This window comes from Falco biarmicus, chromosome 4 (assembly GCF_023638135.1).
Source record: "Falco biarmicus isolate bFalBia1 chromosome 4, bFalBia1.pri, whole genome shotgun sequence".
Classification (NCBI taxonomy): domain Eukaryota; kingdom Metazoa; phylum Chordata; class Aves; order Falconiformes; family Falconidae; genus Falco; species Falco biarmicus.
The window spans coordinates 88,428,916-88,452,055 of record NC_079291.1 but is presented as its reverse complement, the minus strand read 5'-3'; the positions used below and the strand labels follow the sequence as shown (position 1 = coordinate 88,452,055).

The following is a 23,140-nucleotide window of genomic DNA, read 5'->3' as shown; positions in this document are numbered from 1 at the left end:
CAGGGACTTTACTTACAACAAGTGTGCAATGCATAATCTATCACTACCTGAAACATAAACTGGATAACCCAGTTCCTTAGTCCCAATGGAACTGAAGGCAGGTTGTTCATTGCATGAGACACATAGGGAAATGCCATTTTCTTTCATTTCAACAGCAGAAATACTGTTGCAGTATTAGTAAAGTTAAACCAAAAAATGAGATCATGAGTGCTTATACAGAACTAGGATACATCTTGAACCTAAGGCTCATCTTTCATTTTCTATGTCAAATGCATCCTATTAGACAAGCGATCTGCTAACTTTCTGGCTGCCACCCCATGCTGCTCACAATGACAGGAACAGAAAAGAAAATGTCTGCTGGGCTTTCATATTCCTGACTCACTGCCTGTCCCTGAGAATGTGGTTGGGATTTTGTATTTCTGAAATATCCCACACTAGCCTTGATCAGATAGGAGGACAGTAAGTGCTGCTCTGGCCTTGTTTACATCAAGATAGTCTTCCATATCTACATCATTATAATGACTCTGATCTTGTCCAATTGGGGCTGATTTGTGTCACCCATCTCTGCTTTGGCCATCCGACCAACAACTAAAATGTATCAATTTTGATACAGGTTTAAATAGGATCTCCAATCTCTCACCTTTCTTCACCACAAAACCTTGATTCAACACATCTTCATCACAAGGTGGATACAAATCTGTTCCCATCTCCCTCACACCCCTTGTTTGTTTACCAAATTTGCTGATTCTTTCACTATACAGCCTCTCCTTACCCGTCACTCCTCAATGAGAAAAGCTTTGTTTAGAGCTAGCCATGGCACCCCAAATCCATTGTGAAGACATTTAGAAGTTGATCCATCCTATGTGAACATTTTGGTTAAAAGTCTGTCCTGCAGGAGCTTAAAAGACTTAGTTTAACAGTATGGGCAGATACTGGTAATTCTTCAACGTTAAATTCATTAAGATACAAGAATTGGAACACTCAGACAAATTTCCCAGGCCATCTATTTTGTAATGCCTCCAACTACTGAGTGCTTTGGAAGAAAGTGAAAAACATCCTCTGGTATAACAATACTGGTGTAACTCATCCACCAGAAAAAGTATCCCCTTATCTCTGCTGTCCCTCCTCAGGAAAACATCCGCTGAAATCAAAACCAAAGGTTGCTTGAAGTAAGGAATGAGTAAACTATCTGGCCCAGAGCACTGTGCACATGGAAATGTCTGATGCTGAGAGAAAAGTGTACACATGAGCCAAGCACTGCAATTTCTTAAGCAGCTCCTGCCAGTGGTGCTGTTTCAAATACCATAGTTTGACAGAAACCTAAGTGTCCCTTCGGGCAAACTTGAGCTCCACAGTGAAAGTTTAACTTTCCTTACTATCAATCTAGTGCAAGGCCACAGGTTCCAGGCCACAGTGGTCTCCACATCCGGCCCAAAAGCAGCAAGCTTGATGTGTGGAAGAGGCAGCCCTTCTGCTATTGTGTGTGTGAACACTGAATGTCCTCACTCCAGCCTCACAGAGAATTATCAGCACAAAGAATACCAGAAAAATGAGTAACTGTTAAGTCACTGGTAGAGCAAGGTTCCTGTAAAAATGCAGAATGCTCACGCCATCACTAAAGGAGTAATATGTGCTGCAGGGTTAGGGCTTTTTGTTGTTACTAAGTGATTCCTATATACCGGCCCTGATTAACCCTTTAGGTGTCCTAAATGCACTTCATGGGACCAAAGAGTTTGCATTTGCTATCATGATGGGAAAGCATGTATGGAAACAGAGGATTCTCTTATATTGTCCTATTGCCTGGCAGCTACTGCTTTTCCAGAGAATTTTTTTTTTTTTGGTGAATTTGAAGGGATTTCTTCATCTTTCATTTTGTTCAAGGTTTTCCAAAGTGCAGGATTCTGTTATGGACTCAGCCTGACTTCCATGTCTTCAGAGCATGCAGATTTCTATTGTGAGCATAGAGTAAGCATGGGAAGTCCAACACTTCCAGGAAGTCCCAGCTGCCCTCATAAGACTTAGCCACCCACTGGTCAACTAATCATTGGATCACGCTGCCTTTCCCTTACTGCTGCTGGTTTTACCTTTAATGCCTTGAGTCTGACCTGTCATTTAATGTACTGCTTTATCTTGGTTTTCTTTTGATGACTCGGCTCACACCCCTTGTGATTCAGCCACTGAATAAAGGGAAGATTCTTGAAGACTCAAAGATTTAGGTTCAGATTTAAACTCTGTTTTAGCTGTTGGAAACCATGTTCTAGCTACCCAAACAGCAGTTATACACACTGCTGGCCCCCAGAAGCACGAGCTCTCATTTCCTCTAAGGATCTTGTCCTTAAAACACACATGCTTTGGATACAAGGTATTGAAGATTATCAAAGCTGTACAAGCAAATGCAGAAATGTTGGAAAGCGTAACCATTCACAGACTGAGCCTGTCTCTATACAAAGCAAAGCCTCTAGAAGGTGTTCCTCATGCTTTGCCCACGCCTAACCAGCACCTTGCAGTCACGTGAACTATGACAGACTGCAAATAAGGCTGTGTGTTAGTGGATTCAACAGCCTGCTCCAATGCATCCCAGTCTTGGGGAATGCTGGAATGCCCTCTCTGTAAGCTGCTCTGCAAATTGTCAACAAAATCCCAACCATATTTTTACCCTAATCTGAAATGTGGAGAAGCAGAGCGATGTTTGCCTGTCAGAGAGGCTTAGAGAAGGAAAAGCTTTCCATGGTAGATTGAGACCAGCAGCTACTATTTAATAGCTCAGCTCTTCTGAGTTTCAGTCTTGAGCTCCGATCAGCCTTGGAAAGTCTTCCTTGCAGATCCCTCAGATCAGCAACGGAAAGACCTCAGTGTGGTAAAGATCTTATGTTCGCCATTGACACCAAAGAAAGTAAAGGTTTCCAAGTAGTGCAGGCTTCAAGGGGATGGTTGCCCATGGTGTGGCTGAATCTATAAGGTGTGGTTGCAAACCTCAACCCAGAGTATGATCGAACCAGTGGGTTTTCCTGAGTGAATGGAAATGTCTTGGCTTCCCTTCAAATCCCCAGCACGTCCAGGAGGCTCCTAACCAGAACTCACTAGGTGAGGGTAGCTGACACCATTAAGTGCCCAAACAATCCTTACAGCTTGTCCTCCCTTTCTACGTTAAGTGTAGCACTTGATGTAAGGATCTCCCAAGAAGCTGAAATACATGAGGAAAAAAACTTTCACCAGATCCAATTTCTGCATGTGTTTGATTTCCCGTTTTCCCACTTACACTGTTTACTAACTGAAGAAGCTGGGTATGACTTCATCAATACGGCCTCTTGCTTTATCCTGGCCATGTCCATCTCCACCCACCCCCAGCTCCTCTCGGTCCAGAACCTTCTGCAAAGAGACCTCGGCATGAGACCGGCTTCCCTCCCCCTCAGTTCCTGCTCTACCTGACTTTGAAACCGCCCACCAGGCAGTGACCCATCTTACTGCAGGCGTGCCGATGCGCTCCGGCAGGGCCCTTCGGCTGCAGCCGTTTCCGCTGGAGGCACAGCCCCTGCAGAGCAGCTTCCTCTGCAGCGCACATCTGCTGACAAACAGTCGGGAAGCAGACGGGGGGGGGGAGCGGGGAAGGGAAAAAAGAACCACTTCGCTCTGCGGTAGAAAAAAAAATACAAATGCAAAGGTTTCGACTAAACGTCCTCCCTTTCCTGTTTTGCTCAGGGCTCTTGGATCTGCTCTCCCTCAGCATCTACGCGCTGCCCCGACGGCCCCACGTTCTCCGCCGCAGCACGTTAGCACCCGCGCTGCCAGCCGGGGACCGGGGGCGGCGGCCGTGGCGTCCCAGAAGAGAGCCCGCGCCTGCCGTGTGGTGGGCACAGAGGCCCCCGCCACCTCTTCTGCGCCCCCTTCTCCACCGCAGCACGTTTCGGGCCACCCGGCTCCCGCGCTGTGCCCATCCCTCGCAGCGTCTTGCGGACGGGTACGGCCGCTGTCCCTGGTCGCCGGCCGCTCCGGTGGTCGCGCACCGGGCGGCGGCCGGCCGGCCTTGCCGGCCCAGCCCCCCCATCCCGCCGCCACCGCTCGCTGCCGCCGGGGCGCTGGGGGGTCGCGGCCTGCGCCGCCGCTGCCGCCCGACCGCCGGGCGGGAGCAGGGAGCAGGGCCCGCCGGCGACCGGCAGGGTGCGCCTCGCCGGCGCTGGGGCCGCCGCGCCCCCCCGCCCCCGGCTGGCCGCGGGCCTCGGGCGCTCCCTGCCCGCCGCGGCCGTCGGCACCGCGGGCGCGGGAGGCGAGGGGCTGCTCGGGCGGCCGCTCCCCAGCCAGGGCCGCTGCGTGCGCTCCCCCTCGGCGCCGTGGGGCGGGCGCCAGGCAGAGGCAGGGGCGGGAGCGGGGTTCGGCGCGGTGCCCCCGGGCCGCCCCGGCGGGAGGCGAGCCTGCCCTGTGCGGGGGCCGGGCTGCGCGCCGGGGAGCTGCGAGCGCGGGCCGGAGCTGCGGGGCGCGGGGCCGCCGCGGAGGGCAGGGTGCAGGGCGGGGTGGTGGGGGGCTCCCGCGAGGGCGGGCGGGCGGCCTGGCCCGGGGGTCCGCGGGAGCGGCCCGCAGTCGTCGGCGTCTGCTGGAGGGGGGGCGCCGTGTGGAGGCAGAGCCCTGGGCGGCTGCGAGGAGCTTCCTGCCATCTCGTTTTCGCTGCTGTAGTGAATCCTGAACCCAGCTAATAAAACTGAGCTCCCGTCTCTTGCATCAGGGAAGCTGCAGACCTTGGTAAATAACTGCAAACGGATTATATAAACTGCTCTGAATTAAGGAAATAGTCTCTGCTTATCATCACATGAATCCTTTGGGGATGGGTTGAAGACTCCCCACTAAAAGAAACACATCAGCTTGAAGTGTAAAAAAAAAAAAGGCTAAGGAAATTAGAGAGAGAAAAGGAGGAGAAGATCTGCTAAGTGAAGTGACTCCAGCCTTCCTAAGTAAACAGGGTATTAAAGAAAGGCTGCATAGATCCTGCCACCCACAGCACTCTGGAGCGGTAAAGAGAAGGAATCAGACTATTAAAAATAAACTCAGGAAGATAATGGGGCAATATCCAAAGCAATGGACTGAAAAACTACCAGCAATATTAGCAGCTTTAAGAAACAGCAACAACTCGTGCACCAATTTACATTCGTGTCATGTTCATTTGGACAGCCCATGCCCCATACATAAGACCCTAAGGGTCCTGAAGGTGATCAGTGGGAATGGGAAAAACATTACAAGAGACTAAAGAAGAAATTCAGGCTTAGGTGGAAGAAGCACTAAAAGAAGCAAGAAAAAAAGAAAAATGAGAATCAAATTTATATAGATGTATGGTGATACTGAGGCCAAGTAATGTCTTTGAGCCTGGGTAAAAAGAAACACGTCTTAGAACCTAAATGGAGGGGCCCCTAATTTGTTACCAGTATAAGCGCAATAACACACCAATGGGATGAGGGTGATGGTACTTACAATTGGCTCCATGTTTCTCAGTTCTCCATCTACAGGGGTGCCAAAGTATGGGCTCAGCTGTGGATTGGCCAAGAAGGTGGACAGCTCCTGCATCAGCTTGAGAAGGTGGATTTTTAGACTGACTTCCTGTCCAGCTCACAGCAAGCCCAAAAGAAATCCCACCTCTAAAAATCAAAGGAGGGAGCTGTGGCTTGAGCTGGTCCCTTGCCTTGGCCCTAACATCAGGTGTCACAAACAGGAGCTAGCAGGGCTGTGAGATGTTGGAATTTCTTAGTTATATTCTATGCCAAATAGTAACATTTTTGGCAGCTGTATTGTATTATTCTATAAATGTTGTATTATAAAATTATAGACATCTAGTATTAGTAAGAGCAGGTGGATTAATAATGAACATAGACAGAAGGCCTCTGCCTTTGAATGAACATTTTATTGTTATGTGCCTGCCCCAACTCAAGCCCTGAGCAGGCAAAAGTGAATTTGCAGCTGTGTAAGTGCAGAAAGGCTGAATGCTGCTTAGTAGGAGGCTGCAGTTGCTGGCTTTGTCCTTTCACTCCAGCATCTGCCTCTGGAGGATGAACAGTCATGATCAACAGAACAGCTTCATCTCACCCAGACGCTGGGGAAGGGGCTAGGGAAGGAGGGTTGGGGAAGCCGAGAATTTCAGAACGTCATTCATTTTAACCCTTCAACGGTCTGTCTGCATGTGTATGACTGAGATACATCTGTACAGGTAGTCGTTCACACACAGGTCATTCATTCATAACTGTTGAGTTGAAGCAGTGCTTGGGACCTTATAAGAGAATGTCAGCTGGAATAGCTGACATTATAGTTGGCATTCAAAAAGCTTCCAGCTTCTGAGGGAAACAAAGAGCTTAGGAAACCTTTAACACAGGGCTTCTGATTTTGTCTTCAGTTTATACAGTTCTGAGGCTTATGTGTACAATTTCATGCCTGTTTAACGTGTGCCATTTATTATTAGCCTTTCCAGTATACAAGTGATCACAGAACTACATGTATTTGGAAATGTGCATTTCAAAAGCTGGTTAGGGGGCAGGGAATCGATCAAGAAATCCTGTAAGACAGATCTCAAATCTGGTTAATTTAATTTTGATTTTCTTGCTTTCTTTGCTTCCTCATACAGTGTCTCTCAACTGCCAAATAAACAACATGAAGCACAAGATCCACACAAAAGAATTGTTAGCCAGTAAAGCTAAGAATACACTAGATATGTGGTACATCATAGGCGTTTGTTTGAAGTTCTACATTCAAATAGCTACTTGGACATTGCAAGCCTGGTATTTACTAGATATCTGATTTCTTTGTGTGGTATGGAAGACACTGTACAGCTGCAGGTCTCTATAATCTCTGATTAGCGAGAATAGTGTACTTCAGCTCACAACTGGAAGATGGCTCTTCATATCCAGTTTCAGAATTATGTCCTGCTTTGCCATGCTTTTTTGACATTACTTCATAGTATGAATGCCAGCAGTGTAACTGCAGTGGTTGAACACCAGAAATCTATAGGTCAGGGCAGTTGTGCTTTCTTGAATATGCATGTCATTCTTGCAACTTAAATAGGCAGTAAATCTAGAATGTCTGGATAGCTGAATTCCAAATGGCCTGTAACCTCACACTTGTCTTCAATGTATACTTTTCTTTCAAGACAGGGATGCTGCCTGGATGTGTAGAGATGGGATCAGGAAAGTCAAGGCACAGCTGGAGCTGAATTTGGCAAAGGATTCAAAGAATAAGAAGGGCTTCTACAAGTGTGTTGGGCAGAAAAGGAAGATGAAGGAAAATGCACACACCACACCCACCCCACCCCAATAATTAAGACAGGAGAACTAGTGGCAGCCATCATGGAGAAGGCTGAGGTAATATTTTTGCCTCAGTTTTTAATGGCAATCTCTCTTCCCACATCTCTCAAGCCCCTGAACCTCCACACAGGGACTGGGGGAATGAAGTCCCTCCCATCGCAAGTGAAGATCAGGTTTGGGACCACCTGAGGAACCTGAACATACTCAAGTCCATGGGACCTAATGAGATGCTTTCCAGGATCCTGAGAGAATTGGCTGATGTAGTTGCCAAGCCACTCCCCATCATATTTGAAAAGTCATGGGAGTCAGCCAAAGACCCTAATGACTGGAAAAAGGGAAACATCACACCCATTTATAAAAAGCATGAAAAGGAGGACCCTGTGATCTACTGACCAGCCATCCTCACCTTTGTGCCTGGTAAGATCATGGAACAGATCCTCCTGGAAGACGTGGCAAAACCTATGGAAGACAGGTGATTAGAGGCAGCCAACATGGCTTCACCAAGGGCAAATCATGCCTGACTAATCTAGTGGCCTTCTATGATGGAGTGACTGCATCAGTGAACAACAGAAGAGCTGTGGATGCCATCTACCTGGACTTCTGTAAGGCCTTTGATACGGTCCCCCACAACATTCTTGCTGCTAAATGGGAGAGAGATGGGTTTGATGGATGGACTGTTAGCTGCCTAAGAAATTGGCTGATTGCTTGCATCCAAAGACTTACAGTCAATGTCTCGATGTCCAAGCGGAAGCCAGGAATGAGTGGTGTCCCTCAAGGGTATGTGCTGGGACCAGTACTATTTAATGTCTTTTTCAGTGACACAGGTAGTGGGATCGAGTGCACCTTCAGCAAGTTTGCAGACGACACCAAGCTGCGTGGTGCAGTCGATTCTCTAGAGGGGAGGGATGCCACCCAGCAGGACCTTCACAGGCTTGTGGAATGGGCCCATGTGAACCTCATGAAGTTCAACAGGCCAAGTGCAAGGTCCTGCACCTGGGTCAGGGCAATCACCAGTATCAATACAGGCTGGAGGATGAATGGATTGAGAGCAGCCCTGTGGGATACTAGCAGATGAAAAACCTGATGTGAGCCAGCAATGTGCTCTTGCAGCCCAGAAAGCCAACCATATCCTGGGCTGAATCAAAAGAAGCGTGGCCAGCAGGTTGAGGGAGGTGATTCTCCCCTTCTACTCCACTCCCACGAGAGCCCATCTGGAGTACTGCATCCAGCTCTGGGGTCCCCAATACAAGAGAGACATGGACCTGCTGGAGCAGGTCCAGAGGAGGGCCACAAATATGATCAGAGGGCTGGAGCACCTCTCCTGTGAGGACAGGCTGAGAAACTTGGGGTTGTTCAGCTGGGAGAAGAGAAGGCTTCAGGAAGACTTTATGGCAGCCTTTCAATTTCTATATTGAAAGGGGGCTTATAAGAAAAGACAGGGAGAGACTTTACCAGGGTCTATAGTGACAGGACAAAAGGCAACAGCTCTGAACTATAGGGAGGGTATAATTAGGTTGGATGCAAACAAAGAAATTTTTTACAATGGGAGTGGTGAGACACTGGAACAGGCTGCCCAGAGAAGCTGTGGGTGCCCCATCACTGGAAGTGTCCAAGGTCAGGTTGGACAGGCTTTGAGCAACCTCATCCAGTGAAAGGTGTTCCTGACATAAGAGGGTGGTTGGTCTAGATGATCTTTGGCCTCTTCCAACCCAAACTATTCTTTGATTCTATGATTCATTCTTACTCCAGACTTATGCCCCCAAATCAGGTTTACTGTGATGCACTGTATTTCATAGGCAGTGATATATTGAGTAAAAACATGAGAATTCATGTTCTGGAAATGGGCTTCACAGTCAACGAGTACATGATCCATTCCCTGGGCTGGCAAGTTCAAGCCTTGTGCAAAGTATGATTTCTGGATATATTTGCTATTTGCTATATATGGCTATTTGCAATCTTCTTCTTAAGTAGTTTCCTAAATGTATTGGCAATGCTTCTGGTAAATGCTGTAGTTTCCTAGATGTTTCACTGTTTCTTTGCTGGTATTAGATGTCATTATAGCAGGGAGAGGCAGCCTGCTTACATACAGGCAGTAGTGTGACACAAAGAAGATATGCTTTTGGGCAATCCAGACTAATTTAGACAGATTTACATAGGCGTTTTGTTTTGGTGTGGGTTGTTTTGTTGTGTTTGGTGTGTGTATGCGGTTGTCTAAAGATTGTGTCTTGAGTGCTGTGCACATCACATGTCTCTTTTCCTATTCTTTGAACAAGATTATCTGTGTCTTTCTTTTGTGTCTTTTCTTGGAGAGGAGAACAGGACAGGACTGGCTATTTTTTTGTTCGTTTTGTTTTAAAACTGAAAAAGCTTATAGACCCAAAGGTAATTAGATGCCCTATTTCCTTTGGTGCTAAGATGAAGTAATACCTAAACACCTTTGTGACTGTATGAAAAGGTCTGTGGTTTCTGTGCAAATCCAGTTTGTCCTAATCTTGCAATGCGTTTAGGTTTTTTATTTCTGTTTTTCTTTAGTTTTTAATGTCTACCTTTTAAATCCCATCTGCAGTATGCTTGCAGGAGTTTCTGGGGAGGGCCTAGCTAGTATAATGTGAAAAAGACATCTCTGACTATGTCCAGTGGAAGTACCAAGGACCAAAGGTTTGAAGTCAATAACTGCTTGTCTAGATTCGTTACCTAATGGCACCTTTTCATAGCTTTTTGTGTGTGGGCATACCTGAGATCGAGTGCAAAAATTGTATGTTCTGATGCTTTAAAACAGGTCCTACATGGCACCAGGTTAGTGTGTATAATAAAGGTTAAATCCAGTAATACCTCATTTTGATGTCTGTCTTTTGTGTGAAAACATTTAAAGCAAATTACAACAGGATACTAAGAAACCTGCCATGAATGGGATAGAGTAGTTCGTTCCCTTAGAGAAAGTGTTTTACCACTTAACATTAGAAAATAGTGAAGCACAGTTTTGTCTTTAAATCCTGGGGGAGCAGGAGGTTCGGCCTTGAAGGCAAAATGTTTCTTGCGGCTCATTTTGAAGAAGCTGGCAACATATCAAAAGTAAAGGCAATTCTGTGGAACCACAAAAAGCTTTTAAAGTCAGTATTTGCCCTGTGCAAAAGGCTGGGTGCTTTCAATAATAGTAACTGTAGTAATCACGCACAGTAAATGGATGGATGGATGGATGGATGGATGATCAGGCTATTGCTTTTTAACAGCCTTCAGGCAGTGATCAGACGGAGAAGGGTCTTGGTGTGTCCCAACTGAACATCCTTTTCCAGCTCGGTGCTGGCACATCGGCAGCCGGCGGCAGCGCGCGGTTTTGCTGCCACCCGGCGGCCAACAGTCGGTACTGCAACGCCGGCGCCGCGCATGCGTGGTGGCGCATCCCCACTCGGCGCTGCCGGCCGTCGTTAACGGCACCGCGATCCCTCGCATCCTGCGGGGCGGTGCTGCGGCGCCCGCTGCTGCCTCCCGGTACGGCGCCGCCGCTGCCGCCCCCCGAGCGCGGTGCCGACAGGCGCTCGGCGCGCAGAACTGCATCCCGGCGCTCGCGGCCAGCGGGGGCCCCCGCGCCGCGGCGTGCGTGCCCGGCGCACGCGCGCTGCAGGAGCAGCATGGCGGCGCGCCGGGTGCGGGCCGTGGCGCGCCAGGGGCGCGGAGGAGGCGAGCTCCTGCCCGCCGGCCGCCTGGGGGAGGGCGGCAGGGGAAGCTTCAGCCGCCCGCTGCGTTAGGCTCCCGATCCGCTGGCGGCGAGCCATGGCCGGGGGCTGAGGGGACGGAGGAGGAAGCAGGAAGCCGCCCCCCGGGCGCGGGTGCCGGCGCCGGGCGCCTCCCCAGCTCGCCAGACCCGCCGAGCCTGCCGCTGCCCCCGCCGCAGCATCGCCCCCGCAGCCGGGCCCCAGCCCCAGGTGCCCCCGGCGCTGCCGTGGCGGCGGCCAGCCGGCCCCCCGCTGCCGCTTGCGAAGGTCCTGCGGCAGGAGCGGCTCTGGGCAGGGCCGAGCGGCGACGGTCACGGTCACTTGTGCTTCTGTCCCTCTGCCGGGGGCCGCGCTGAGGCCGCCGCGGGCTGCGCCGCCTGGGGCTGGCGTGGGTTGTCCCTGCTCGGCCTCGCCCCCCGCGGCGCGGGTGCGGGAGGGGACCGGGGGGCACGGCCCGGCTGTGGGCAGGAGCTGGGCAGGCCGGGGAAAGGCGGAGAAGGAATCCGAGGGCAGGCGGGCAGCGGCTGCCTCCTGCTGCGGGCACAGAGAGCCTGGCCCTGCGGGGGGGGGGGCGGACCAGCCCCGCAGCCCGCAGCAGCCGGGTGCCAGCGTGCACAGCGGGGTCCGTGTGTCACCCACAGCCTGGGGCGGCCCCCGGTGCGCGAGGGAGCGACGCGCCGTGTCCGGGAGGCCGCGTCTTGCGAGGAAGAGCTGTGAGACACCCGGGGGTGGCCGGGGGTGGGGGAGCCGAGCGGCCGGCGCTCTGCGGGAGGGAGGGAGGAGAGAGGGGGAAAGGCGCGTCTGAACTGTCACATTTTCACAGCGGTACTAAAAGCGAGAGCTGTGGTGAGTCCTGGGTCCGTGGGACCCTGTCTCCCCTCTTGTGCGTCCCAGCCCCCCCCCCGCCCTTCCTCTGGCCCCACCTTTTTCCTGTGCTGCTGTGATATTGTGTGTGTGTATGTGATGGGGTGACCTGGGCTGGACCGAAGCTGCTCTTACTGCTCCCCCTTCTCTACTGGACAGGGCAGAGAAAATGTAACAAAAAGCTTGCAAGTCGGCATAAGGATGGGGAGATCATTCTGCCATTACCTTCATAGGCAAAACAGGCTGAACTTGGGGAAATGAGTGCAATTTATCAGAAGTCAAATCAGAGCAGGAAAATGAGCAGCAAATCTTCAAAACACCTTCCCTCCAGCTCTCACTTCTACCGGGCTTAATTTACTCCCAATTTCCCACTCTCCTCTGCGCAGGGGGACCGGGAACGGCAGCTGCGGTCAGTTGATCACACATTGTTTCTTCCTCTTTTTCCTCCACCTCCTCCCCAAACCTTGCCATACAAACCCATGTTTTGATTCCCTGTAGCTCTCCATCCTGTTCTTCTGTCCTGCTCCCTCTTCCCTTCTGCCTTTATCTCTCATTCTGCAGCTCCCTTTTCTTTTACTCTCTCCTCCATTGTCCTACTCCCTCTCCTTCTCCCCTTCTTTTCATTCTCCGTCTCTGTCCTGCAGCCCAGGGCTGGTTTTCCCTTTACGTCTCTGTCCTTATGTGTATCCATCTCTTTTAAGGTTTTCTCGCTGCCCCCGCCCACCTGTCTCCCCCTAGTTTCTCTGGTCTATTCCCTGTCATTCTTTTCCTCTCTGCACCTGTATGTGCTGCTCAGGGTCCAGGGAGATGTCTGGAGGCAGGGGGCACCTCAGGAAGGTCTGTGTCCAGACAGGCACTTACTACTGTAGAATTCCTGACTTCCCCCAGGCACGGGAATCTCCCAAGGCAACACCACAACTGACCTTTTCTTGGTGGTTTTTAAAGGTGACACTGTGAAAGGATGGGGTAAGAAAACCTAGTGCCCTGAGCACATCATGTCCAGGGAAACATGTTGCCTATACACCTTCATTTAGGAGGAGGACAGGTGAGTACGTTAGGTGTTGTTTCAGTGCAGCTGTGCTTTTATTAAGAGGATTAATTTTCTCTTTGTTGTTGAGAGTTAGGGGTTGCTTTTTTCTGAGAATTCTGCCTGTCTGTTCAACAATCATTGATCTGGTGCGTGCTTTTCCCTTGAAGAAAAAGGACCACGTCTCGATCTGATTTATTCACTGTAGCTCTCTCCGTTGTAGAATAAATTTCTCACCATAAGGCTCTGGTGCTTCCCAACGGCGGCTTGGTTGTCTGCATAATGTATCTGTAGTCCCGTCTCAAGGAACATGTTAATGGTGTTAGGAATTATAAATAAGGTAGCTTCCTGCAGTATGAAGACAGTGTGTGGGCTTTGAAACCTTTGGGTAGGCCAGGAGGAGGTTGCCACCCTGGGTCAGTCATGAGTGTTGGCATGTATTGTCTGACCTAGGGTTGATGTCTGTCACCACTTTAGCTCTGGAATTACTCTGAGACCCAGGGAACTCCAGTTCCCTTAAGCTGCAACCTTGGAGCTTTTCCAAGCAGTGGGATGAAATTCCTGCCACAAGCTCTAAGGCACCTTAAGGAGAAGGGGGCACAGTTTGAGTTTTCCTCCATGTAGGCGTCAGGGAGGTACAGTTCTGAGCTTAGTACTGGCCGCTACTAGGAGACGCTTTCAAGTGATCTGAGTGCAGCTCTGGCCACCCAAAGCTGGACAGGGTTGGCAAATGCTGATGTAGAGTTTTGGTGGTAAACTTGACCAGCCTGTCTTAACGAGCAGGCATGTTCTTTGTTCACAAGCACCGTTTAGTCCCATGTAGGCTTCCTGAAAGTTTGAAGGGCCGTGGTCACATCATCCCTTGGTCACACACAAGGAACGGTTGCCTGTGCATATTTGCTTTTTAAGGAGTGTGCTGTGGTTGTATTTTCTCTCTTTGGCTTTGCATTTGGGAAATAATGTAACAGTTACAGCTCAGCTGAAGGAGCGCAATACCTGATGTGGCAGAGAAGGAGACGTGCTCTACTAATTTTTTGATGTGCATCAGTTTGACCCCAAAATGACATTGTGTCAAAGCTTGTGGCCAGGTTCCGCTGTAGATGTTGACTTGGGGTATGAATGACTCCAGGTGTGCTTTAGGAGAGCTCTGTTGGTGTAGGTGTGCTGAGCAATTGTTCTGCTGTGTGTGCAGCTGTTCTGGTTTAGCTTCCAGGTGTGAGCACGCAAAAGAAAACTCACAAGTGTGGTCAGCCTTGCTGTAAAATCAGAACAGTTTCTGGTGGCCTGGATATCTGAGAGCCTCCTGAACATTTCAGGCAGGCCAAGCATTGTGCCCCAGTGTGTCTGAGAGTCCACAGCTCTGCAGTTCCCTAGAGGGGCAGTACAGGTAAGGTTGTAAGATCCCAGAGCTCTTTGCAAGTTACACTAATGGAGCTTCTTTGGGTATATATTTGGATACATGTGCCAGCTGAAAAGGTATTGTTTGCTTTCCTGATCAGTAAGCACAGATCACTTGGGTGGTCATGTAAACTTGTCATTTACTGAGGAAGTTTCCACCCATTGGATGGAAAGGGAAACAGTTCAGAGGCACTGTTTAGGGTTTGGGGGTTTTTTTGTTTGTTCTAAGACCTGGAGTTTTAGCATTTTGTTCCATATTGTCTGTTAAATGTATTTTGAATTAATAAATGTAAAGTGCTGAAGCAACTAAGTGGCAGAACCAGGCCTCGTCCCTAGTGTAGCCCTAATCAAAGGCTGGTTTAAAACCCAGTCCAGTTAGTCAGTGGGAGAACAGAGAAACAACAGATGATCAATTTGTGCACACAGGTGCTCTCAGAAACACAGCTGTTCTTGGAAAAAAAATTGTCTACAAGAATAGGAATTGCTTGTTCAAAGACTAAGCACGCTTGAAGGAGCATGTGAGTTAAAGCAGGCAGAAAGAAGATCAAGATCCAAGGAGGAGCCTGGAACCGAGGAGATGAATAACCTGGGACAGAGTCAGGTGATGGATTTGCAGAACTGACAGGGCCAAAAGAAACTCCTAAAAACTTCAGACATTTGACTAATAATCTGATAAGCGTATATAAGCTGTGCTGTGTCCCTTGGTTCTCTGCCACTCAGTGGGATGGTGGCCTAGCTCTGAGTTGTGACTAAAGCAAGCCCAGTGGTACCCACATCTGTGTGAATTTCTCCTTTAACACCACCAATCGCTGGGGCTTATCCGCAGGACCCCACCATCCAGCCCCCGCCCCTGCACCTTGTGCCATGGGTTCCCCATGCTGCTGTCTCTCCCTAAGTAATGGGGTGGGGGCACAGACAAAAAGAAGCACCCGACTGTTAAAGCTGTCAGATGCAAAGGATTTAACCGTTTGAGCCACGTGGGTGCTTTATGGTACGGAGGCAATAAGTATTAATGCCCGGGCTGCGAGTGGGCAAAGGGCAGAGCGAAGCGAACCCTGCAGCCGCAGCGAGCAGTTCCCGCGGCCGGGCGGTGTGAACCGGGCCGAGATCCCGGGCAGCGCTCGCCCGGCCAGTGTTCAGCACAGGGTCGGTGGAGCGCTGCCGCCACCTGGCGGCCACGTGTCGGTGCTGCAGCCGTTATTAACGGCACCGCGATCCCGCACTGCCTGTAGGGTGGTGCTGCGGCGCCCGCTGCTGCCGTCCCCCGAGCACGTTGCCAGCACGCGCTCGACACGGGAGTACAGAACTGCAGCGCCGCTGCAGCCCCGGGACAAACGCAGCCCGCGGGTCCTCGCTGCTGCAACGGCCCCGCCCCTAGCGAGACCCCCCCCCCCCCCAACCTGGAGACCGCGGGGGTGCGGGGTGGCTGCGCCCCTCCACGGTTTCAATTCCACGCGGTTCTGCCCTTGCGGGCCTCGAAGCTGCACGCCTCTGCGCTGAGCCTCTTTGCGCATGCGGGGCTAGAGCCCCCTCCGCGCATGCGCTGCCCTTAGGGTGCCAGTAACGCCACTGTGCACGTGCGAATCTCGAATGCGTCACGCACGCACCCAACCAGCAGCCGCACCCCGAGCCGTCAGGCCAGTTCTACGCACACGCTGCCCTGAGCCTTGCCAGTAGCGCCACTGCGCGTGCGCCAACACCGGCTGCAGGCAGCAGGCAGCCACGGTACGCCTGCAGAGAGGGACCGGGGGGTACTGGTGGATCAAAAAATGGACACGAGCCAGCAACCTGTGCTCGCAGGGCAGAAAGCTGACAATATCCTGGGCTGCATCCAACGAAACATGACCAGCAGGTCGAGGGAAGCGATTCTACCTCTCTGCTCTTATGAGACCTGCCTAGAGCACTGCATCCAGCTCCGGAGTCCTTGGCAAAGCAGGTCCAGAGGAGAGCCACAAAAAAGATCAGAGGGCTGGAGCACCTTTCCTAAGACAGGCTGAGAGAACTGGGGTTGTTCAGCCCAGAGAAGAGGCTCTGGGGAGACCTTATTGTGGCCTTTCAGTACTTAAAGGGGGCTTATAAGAAAGATGGGGACAAACATTTTCGTGCAGCCTGTAGCAATAGGACAAGGCTTAGTGGTTTTAAACTGAAAGACGGTAGATTCAGACTAGATAGAAGAAATTTTTTATGATGAGGGTGGTGAAACACTGGGAGAGGTTCCCAAAGAGGTGGCAGATGCCCCGTGCCTGGGAACATTCAAGGTCAGGTTGGACAGCACTGTAAGCAACCTGATCTAGTTGAGGAGGCCCCTGCTTCCTGCAGGAGGGCTGGACTAGGGCACCTTTAAAGGTCCCTTCCAGCACAAACCATTCTATGATTCTGGAAACTACCACTGTCATTCCAGCCACTGTGTATTTATATATACTTGAGGAAGTTGGAAGTCCTTCACAACTGAAATTTTACTCTGAAAGTTCTGAATTGCCTTGAAATTCTCAAGAGCTTTTCTCCAAAACTTCCCTTCCAGAGATACTGATATTCAGGTCCTGGACCGAACACCGTACCTGAGGTTGTTTTACAGCAGGGAAGCAAAGTTTTGTAGAACAAGTGAGGCTGAGAGACTGCCCAGACACATTCTCCTCCATGCTCTCCCACACCCATGTGGCAGCACCTTCAGGAAACACTTTTCTATTTGTTCCCAGTAGTTCTAAACATCTCTAACAAAATTTCACCAGTGTCCTCCCTGCTGAAGCAGTGCTGCTGTTACCACAGATAGCAATGCAAAGATGTTCAAATGAAATGGTCTGAAACACTTGGAAGCTAAAGGTCACAATAAGCAGGAAAATACAATACTTTACCATGTACATGAGACTGTTGGAAACTTTTTGCTGGTGCAAAGTGGAAATTTCCGGCTACCTGCAGGAGACAGTAAACTTTCATTAAAAGGCCTGAATCTATATAAACAAAGCAGTCATACTGGCGGTTGGATTTTCAGATTTTTGTTTGAATAAGATAGATAATAAGCAACTCATTGTCATGGGTGACAATACCAGCAAATATTGTCCTAAAAGAGATTTGAATTTCCCCTCTTCCTCACAGGCAGTCATGTGGAAAGCCATAATCACATACCAATGTTGACAACAAATGTTCTATGCAGAGTATTTTAGTGGACATAAAAATGAGAAGAAGGAATCAAGTCTACTGGGAGGGAACTAACTGCTGCTTAGGAAATAAAAACATATCAAAGAAACGGAGTGGAGAAAGTAACAGGGAGGGTGAGCAGGCAGGGTAAGAAAACCCTTAATATAATAAACAACAGTGGTCCTATGTATGCATCCATGAAAACAAGCTGTGTTCAAAAATAAAGTACTAAACCTACCACCTAAAAAACCCCCACAAAAAAACCCACACTCCAAAATCCCCCAAAAGACAAAGGTTATTAAAATTTTAACCTTGAATACGAAAAGGATATGGATATTAGGTGTCAGTCCTCCCTGACACTTGCTAGCAATCATACACACCCTCCCCTGGAAGATTTCAATGCATCAAGCTCACATGCTACATTACACCTTTGAATGTCCGTGCAAACCTATCGCATGTTAACTGCGGACCCAATGAGAATGGAGATGCACAAAAGCCCAATTGCCTAACAAGGGCCTCCAGAAATTTCCCTAGTGACACCCACCCTTGGACCCTTGCTACCCACAGCACTCCCCTTTGAATCTTTCACTGGGGTGGTAGCCCAGCTCTGAGTCATGACTAAAGCAAGCCCAGTGGTAACCACATCTGCGTGCATTTTTTCTTTACCAGTCAATACTGGTATAGTTGCCATTTAAATAACTAACTGAACATCAAGTGTTACTAACAGAAACTGATAATCATAGAGTTTCACGAAGAGGGGTGTACTCTTCCAATCTAACTTGCCACACGTGTGGTGGAAATCAAACTAGCCATATACTTTTTCCAGACAGCAGAAGAAATTGCTTGCTGCATGCAATACAGTTTGATCGCTTTCAAAACGCCTCTCCTGGATGAGACTGTTTGCTCCCTGCAAGTTCCTCTTCCTCTCCTTGATAATATAAGGAGCGAGAGCAACCAGTTCAGACCGAGTAATCCCAGTGGAGGCTGTCAACACAAGTACAGCAGGAGGCCTACATGCGTTAACAGAGAATTAGATACAGAAAAGTGGGGTTTGACCCCAGACAGTACATTCGTCACATCACAGCCTCTGAATACAAAAAGGCTGCTAAGTGACACAACAGTAAGAAGGCTATCACCACACTTCTGTGACAACAGGAGAAGCTCTTGTACCTACCCGCTGTTCAGCTCTTAGCTTAGTTTAGCCTTTCAGCTTTTAAGAACAGAAAAGTTAAATCTGAGTTACAACAAATCAGCAGATTTAGTTCATGCCAATACACAGAACTACACTATCTCCCAGAACAGATAATAAGGACCTCACGTTTTAGAAAGACAAAGTTGGGAAAGTATTACCATTATATTGCAACACTACCAGAATCGTTCCCGGTTTGTATTGAAGTACAACAGTAAGTCATAACATGTAAAAAAACACAGAGGAGAGGTTTATGTAGCCAAGGACCACTTACTCCAACTTGTAACTGTAAATCAACTGAAATCTATTAATCGGGTATGCATTAACACACACAAAGCAAACATAGTAAGATGCAAGTTTAGGCTTAAGGGTCACGTCAGCAGAGCCTTCCCTGGAGAGAGGCTCTTTCCTCTAACCAGCTCGTCCCATTTGTCAGCCTCCTAGGACTTAAAGATGCAACCAAAGTCAAGTTTTGCCAAAGCAGCTGCTTGATTTCTAGTAGGAAAAGCCTGTTCACTCAGCAGCTTTGCTCCTGAAATGCATCAATGAGTCCTCGTCCCAGTTTCAGAGGGACTAGGCAAAGACTTGCCTCGCAGAAGTACCAAGTATAATATATATATACACACACAGAGGAGCTTGTCTGATCTGCCAGTGTAATAGATTTGTGTCCTATAAACTCTTCAAGAGTTTGTGGTGTTTAAAACGCTGTGAATTCAGCCGTCCCTTGCTCCCACAAATCTCATAGCAGGCATACGGTGATGGAAAGACTGTGAGAGCATCCATCCAAGAATGGCAGAATAGCATCTTACTGTGTCTCTCGGCTTCTGGAGTCACATGATTGGCAGCTTTATCCAAGCATTGTTTAAACGGCTCGTGCTCTACATCCTGCTGCTGCTCTCCTGTTACATCCATGGCATCGATGCTCAAATCTGAAAGCAGTGATCAAGCAAAGCAGTTTATCAACACACATCTGTTATGGCCTGTAGCAAGCTGAGGAAGTGAAAAGACAGAATCTTTTGGCCAGCAGGCTAAGAACGTGCCAAACCGGGAGAGCATGTACGGCTAGGGTCAAGTGACTGACAGGGAATAAAACGCACGGTGCAGCATGCTAAATGGTCCTCCCAGGTACGGGGTTTGGTTTGGTGTTCAAGAAGGACCGTTTCCAACTTCCAAGAAAGCGTTACCCTGAAAGGTAGATGTGCTTAAGGCAAAAAGCCAAAAGCAAACCCCTCAAAGACCAGAACCATTTTTAGGAACACAGGAGTTAAGCCTAAAATTGGTTGAAAGCTGCCTCCTACCTCTTCCCCCGCCACCTTTCCCCCTTCAACATCAGCACATTTCCTTGTGATCCGTTTTCACAAAAAAAGAGATCGAGGCCTGTGGTATCAGCTTGGTATCGAAGCACCACGATGCGCTTGCTGGCTACACGCTCTCTTAGAAGGCTGACAGCTTCTCCGCACACAACAGCCGAGGCTTCCAGTCTCTCTGGCCTTCCCACGCCCTGTTAAACATGAGGAAGGCGAAGACCGATAAAATCTCAGCGGGTCGGGAGGAAGTCAAGATGCACTACATCTAGAGCCCAACGCATTACCCAAAGGAATTACCACAACAGAACAAGAGGCAGGAACGATCGGTAGACAGGCAGATAACATGCACGGCAGTAATACCCAGTCAGACTTGCAGGACTTCCAGTCACTTCATCCCTCAACTTTGTTTTGAATTTAGTTAAATGTAATCAGATTCTTAATGCTCGTTCTGCTTTTATAACTGCTGGAGAAAGGCTAACACATAGCATTGGCATTACAGTCAGAATTCAAATACAAAAATCACAGCAAAGCTGTGCCTTGTCAAGTAACTTCCAAAGCAGGCTCTCGAGCCTTTCAACAAGACAGTCAAATCTGGAGTCCCAAGGGAACTCTGCCAGCTCGACTGAGCTCTCTGACAAAGTATACTGCCATACAGAAGTGTAAATGGGTTTATGCCTCAGGCTCATTTATAATCTAGAAAAATAATACTGCCTGACTGGACGCACTGTGTCCACAGCAGGCCTGGCTGTGTAACCACAAGGGACCACCAATTCCTCCCCGGCTGTTGCCCAAGCAGCAGCGCAGCACTCGGAAGCAGCGGGCACATGGAGCTTCGTGGGCCCTCGGCAAGTACAAAAGTTATCCCTCCGTAGTCAGCAGCCTGACTCATAAGCACAAGGCTTATGTGGAAAAGTAACATCTAGACTAACCTTCAGTTTAGTTCCCCTTTATTTGTCAACATACAACTCCTGATGAACCTAGGTACAAAGAAAAACAAAAGAGCCCCGTTTCACCGGGAAGCAAATCAAAAGGCCTCTTCCCCTCGGCTGCTCTGGCCCAGAAGCTGACTGTCAAGACACAGGATCAGCGAGACACCTGAGCTGCTCCCTCCCAACCCTCCCCGGTAGCTCAACGCTTGCCCTTTGTAATACTTTTTAGAGAAATCAGCAACCGCGGGCAAGGGGTGGGGACGCCGCCGCCGGCTTTCGTTCCTTTCCCTTGCCTACTCGCAGGGGCGGGAAGAGGCTCCTGAGCCACCCCCCTGCGACAGCGTTACCGCAGGCCCCAAGGCAGCCTCTGCGGCCCCAGCCCGCTGCCACGGCCCGGCCAGCTGCTGGGGGAAAGACAAAGCCCCGCGCAGAGCTGCGGCGGCTGCCCGGGCAGCCCGGAGGCGGCGGGGGGGCGGCAGGGCGCCGCGGGCCGACCCCCCTCCCGGGCCCCGCCGCCACAAGGGAGCACCGGGGCCACCCCGCCACCGCTCCTCGCCTCCTCGCTGAGGTAGCAGCGTAGCTCCGACAAAAAAAAAAGGCAGCACCGTGAGGAGCCCGCTAACCACCGTCACTGCCCGGGAGACGCGAACCGCCGGCAGCCCAACCGGCCCCGGGCCGGGCCGGGCCGCCCGCCTCAGCCCGCCCGCCGCCGCCACCAGGCGCTCCCTGCCGCGGCCGAGCGCTTGCCCGTTGCCCGCCACGTACCCCCCGCCGGCCGCTGCCCGCTGGCCGCCGCCCGCCGGCCACGCCCGGGTCGCCCGCCGGCCCCCGCCCGCCCTCAGCCCGCCCGCTCACCCAGCGCGCCGCCGCCGCACGTCCCGGCCCGAAAGGCTTCCAGACTCCCGGGAAAGCCCCGCACCGCTACCGCCGCCCCAGGGTGCCGCGCGGGCCGGAAATGAACCCACCTTCCGGGGCCGGCCCCGCCCGCCGGCCCCGCCCGCCGGCCCCGCCCGCCGGCCCCGCCCGCCGGCCCCGCCCGCCGGCCCCGCCCGCCGGCCCCGCCCGCCGGCCCCGCCCGCCGGCCCCGCCCGCCGGCCCCGCCCGCCGGCCCCGCCCGCCGGCCCCGCCCGCCGGCCCCGCCCGCCGGCCCCGCCCGCCGGCCCCGCCCGCCGGCCCCGCCCGCCGGCCCCGCCCGCCGGCCCCGCCCGCCGGCCCCGCCGGGCAGCGCGGCCCGGAGCCAGCCGAGGAGCGGCGGCGGCTGCCGTTGTGCGCCGGGGCGGGCAGGGGCTCGGTGCCGCCGCGGGCTCCTCTGAGCCTGCCGGCCCGCGGGTCTCTGCAGGGGCCTCCCGCGGGGTGCGGGCTGTGCCGAGAGCGGCTTCCTGGGGGAGGGGGAAAGGCAGGCGGAGGAAAGACCCGCTCCCTTGTCCCACCTTCTGGCCCTGCCGCGGACTCTGCACCCCTTCATTCCGGTAACACCTCACTTTCCCGTCACAGGGAACGGCTATGAGCTCAAGAGGTTAAACCGTGCAACAGCTCGTAATGGCTTACTTGTGCAGCGGAAAACTTGCGTGAGCTTTTCCTAAGCCACACATTCACACCACTCGCTTTTTCCTACTCAAAAAGTGCACTCCGGCGAAATCTCTTCTATTAAAAAAAATGTGTATTTAAAATTGCTGTTTCTAACGTGCTTCCAAATGCAAACACAGCAAATGCACCCCTATTTCCCACAGCAAAATGGAATGCGTCATACAGAAAGAATTTAACAGCTTGAACCACGGGGATGCTTTTGCATAGAGAGCCAACAAGTATTAGTGCCTGGGCTGCGAGTGGGAAAAGGGCAGAGCAATGTGAACCCCGCAGCCGCAGCGAGCAGATCTTGCGGTAAGATCTTGGCCCGTGCGCACCATGATAGTACTCAGCACAGGGTTGGTGGAGCGCTGCTGCCGTCTAGCGAAAAGATTTGGGTACTGCAGCAGCGCGATTGGTGGAGCGCTGCTGCCATCTAGCGAAACATATTTGGGTACTGCAGCCGCCCGGTTGGTGGAGCGCTGCTGCCATCTCGCGACCAAAAGTTGGTACCAGACCACGGGGCTCGAACACGTGTCCTCCGCGCGGGAAAGGTCCTGCCGACGGCGTGACGCGAAGCCGGGTCGTTGCAATCGAGCCACTTCTAGCATGCGCCGCCCTTAGTTCGCCGGAAACGTTAGGGTTAGGGTTAAAGTTAGGGTTAGGGCTAGGGTCATGGTCAGGGTTAGGGTCACGGTTAGGTACGTGCAGTTCGACCAGAGAAGGTGCCAGGGAGGA

The 23,140-nt window shown here is 51.3% G+C and overlaps 2 protein-coding genes, 1 long non-coding RNA gene and 1 other non-coding gene across 6 annotated transcripts; 3 read left to right on the top strand and 1 right to left on the bottom strand.

Moving 5' to 3' along the window:
* Nucleotides 1-3,620: 3,620 nt before the first annotated feature.
* Nucleotides 3,621-10,110, top strand: LOC130149103 (translation initiation factor IF-2-like). The gene is made up of 2 exons (XM_056338406.1): nucleotides 3,621-4,734; nucleotides 7,125-10,110. Exon 1 carries the CDS (start codon nucleotides 3,654-3,656, stop codon nucleotides 4,686-4,688), a length of 1,035 nt encoding a protein of 344 aa, XP_056194381.1. The 5' UTR covers nucleotides 3,621-3,653; the 3' UTR covers nucleotides 4,689-4,734; nucleotides 7,125-10,110.
* On the top strand, nucleotides 8,011-13,134 carry LOC130147657 (translation initiation factor IF-2-like). Its single transcript, XM_056335096.1, has 4 exons — nucleotides 8,011-8,204; nucleotides 9,024-9,180; nucleotides 11,021-11,700; nucleotides 12,797-13,134. Exons 1-4 carry the CDS (start codon nucleotides 8,011-8,013, stop codon nucleotides 12,798-12,800), a joined length of 1,035 nt encoding a protein of 344 aa, XP_056191071.1. The 3' UTR covers nucleotides 12,801-13,134.
* Nucleotides 13,135-13,293: 159 nt separating this feature from the next.
* Nucleotides 13,294-13,378, top strand: LOC130149323 (small nucleolar RNA SNORD45). The gene has a single exon (XR_008821868.1). It is a non-coding gene; the product is annotated as a small nucleolar RNA SNORD45 (small nucleolar RNA).
* Nucleotides 13,379-18,650: 5,272 nt separating this feature from the next.
* Nucleotides 18,651-21,796, bottom strand: LOC130149051 (uncharacterized). 3 transcript variants are annotated; one of them, XR_008821762.1, is made up of 4 exons: nucleotides 21,692-21,777; nucleotides 20,837-20,884; nucleotides 19,899-20,101; nucleotides 18,651-19,529 (listed from the first exon to the last, which is right to left on the bottom strand). It is a non-coding gene; the product is annotated as an uncharacterized LOC130149051 (long non-coding RNA). The 3 variants fall into 3 exon arrangements; XR_008821764.1 differs by lacking the exon at nucleotides 20,837-20,884 and having other exon boundaries at nucleotides 21,692-21,796; XR_008821763.1 differs by lacking the exons at nucleotides 20,837-20,884; nucleotides 21,692-21,777 and adding an exon at nucleotides 20,205-20,830.
* Nucleotides 21,797-23,140: the final 1,344 nt, after the last annotated feature.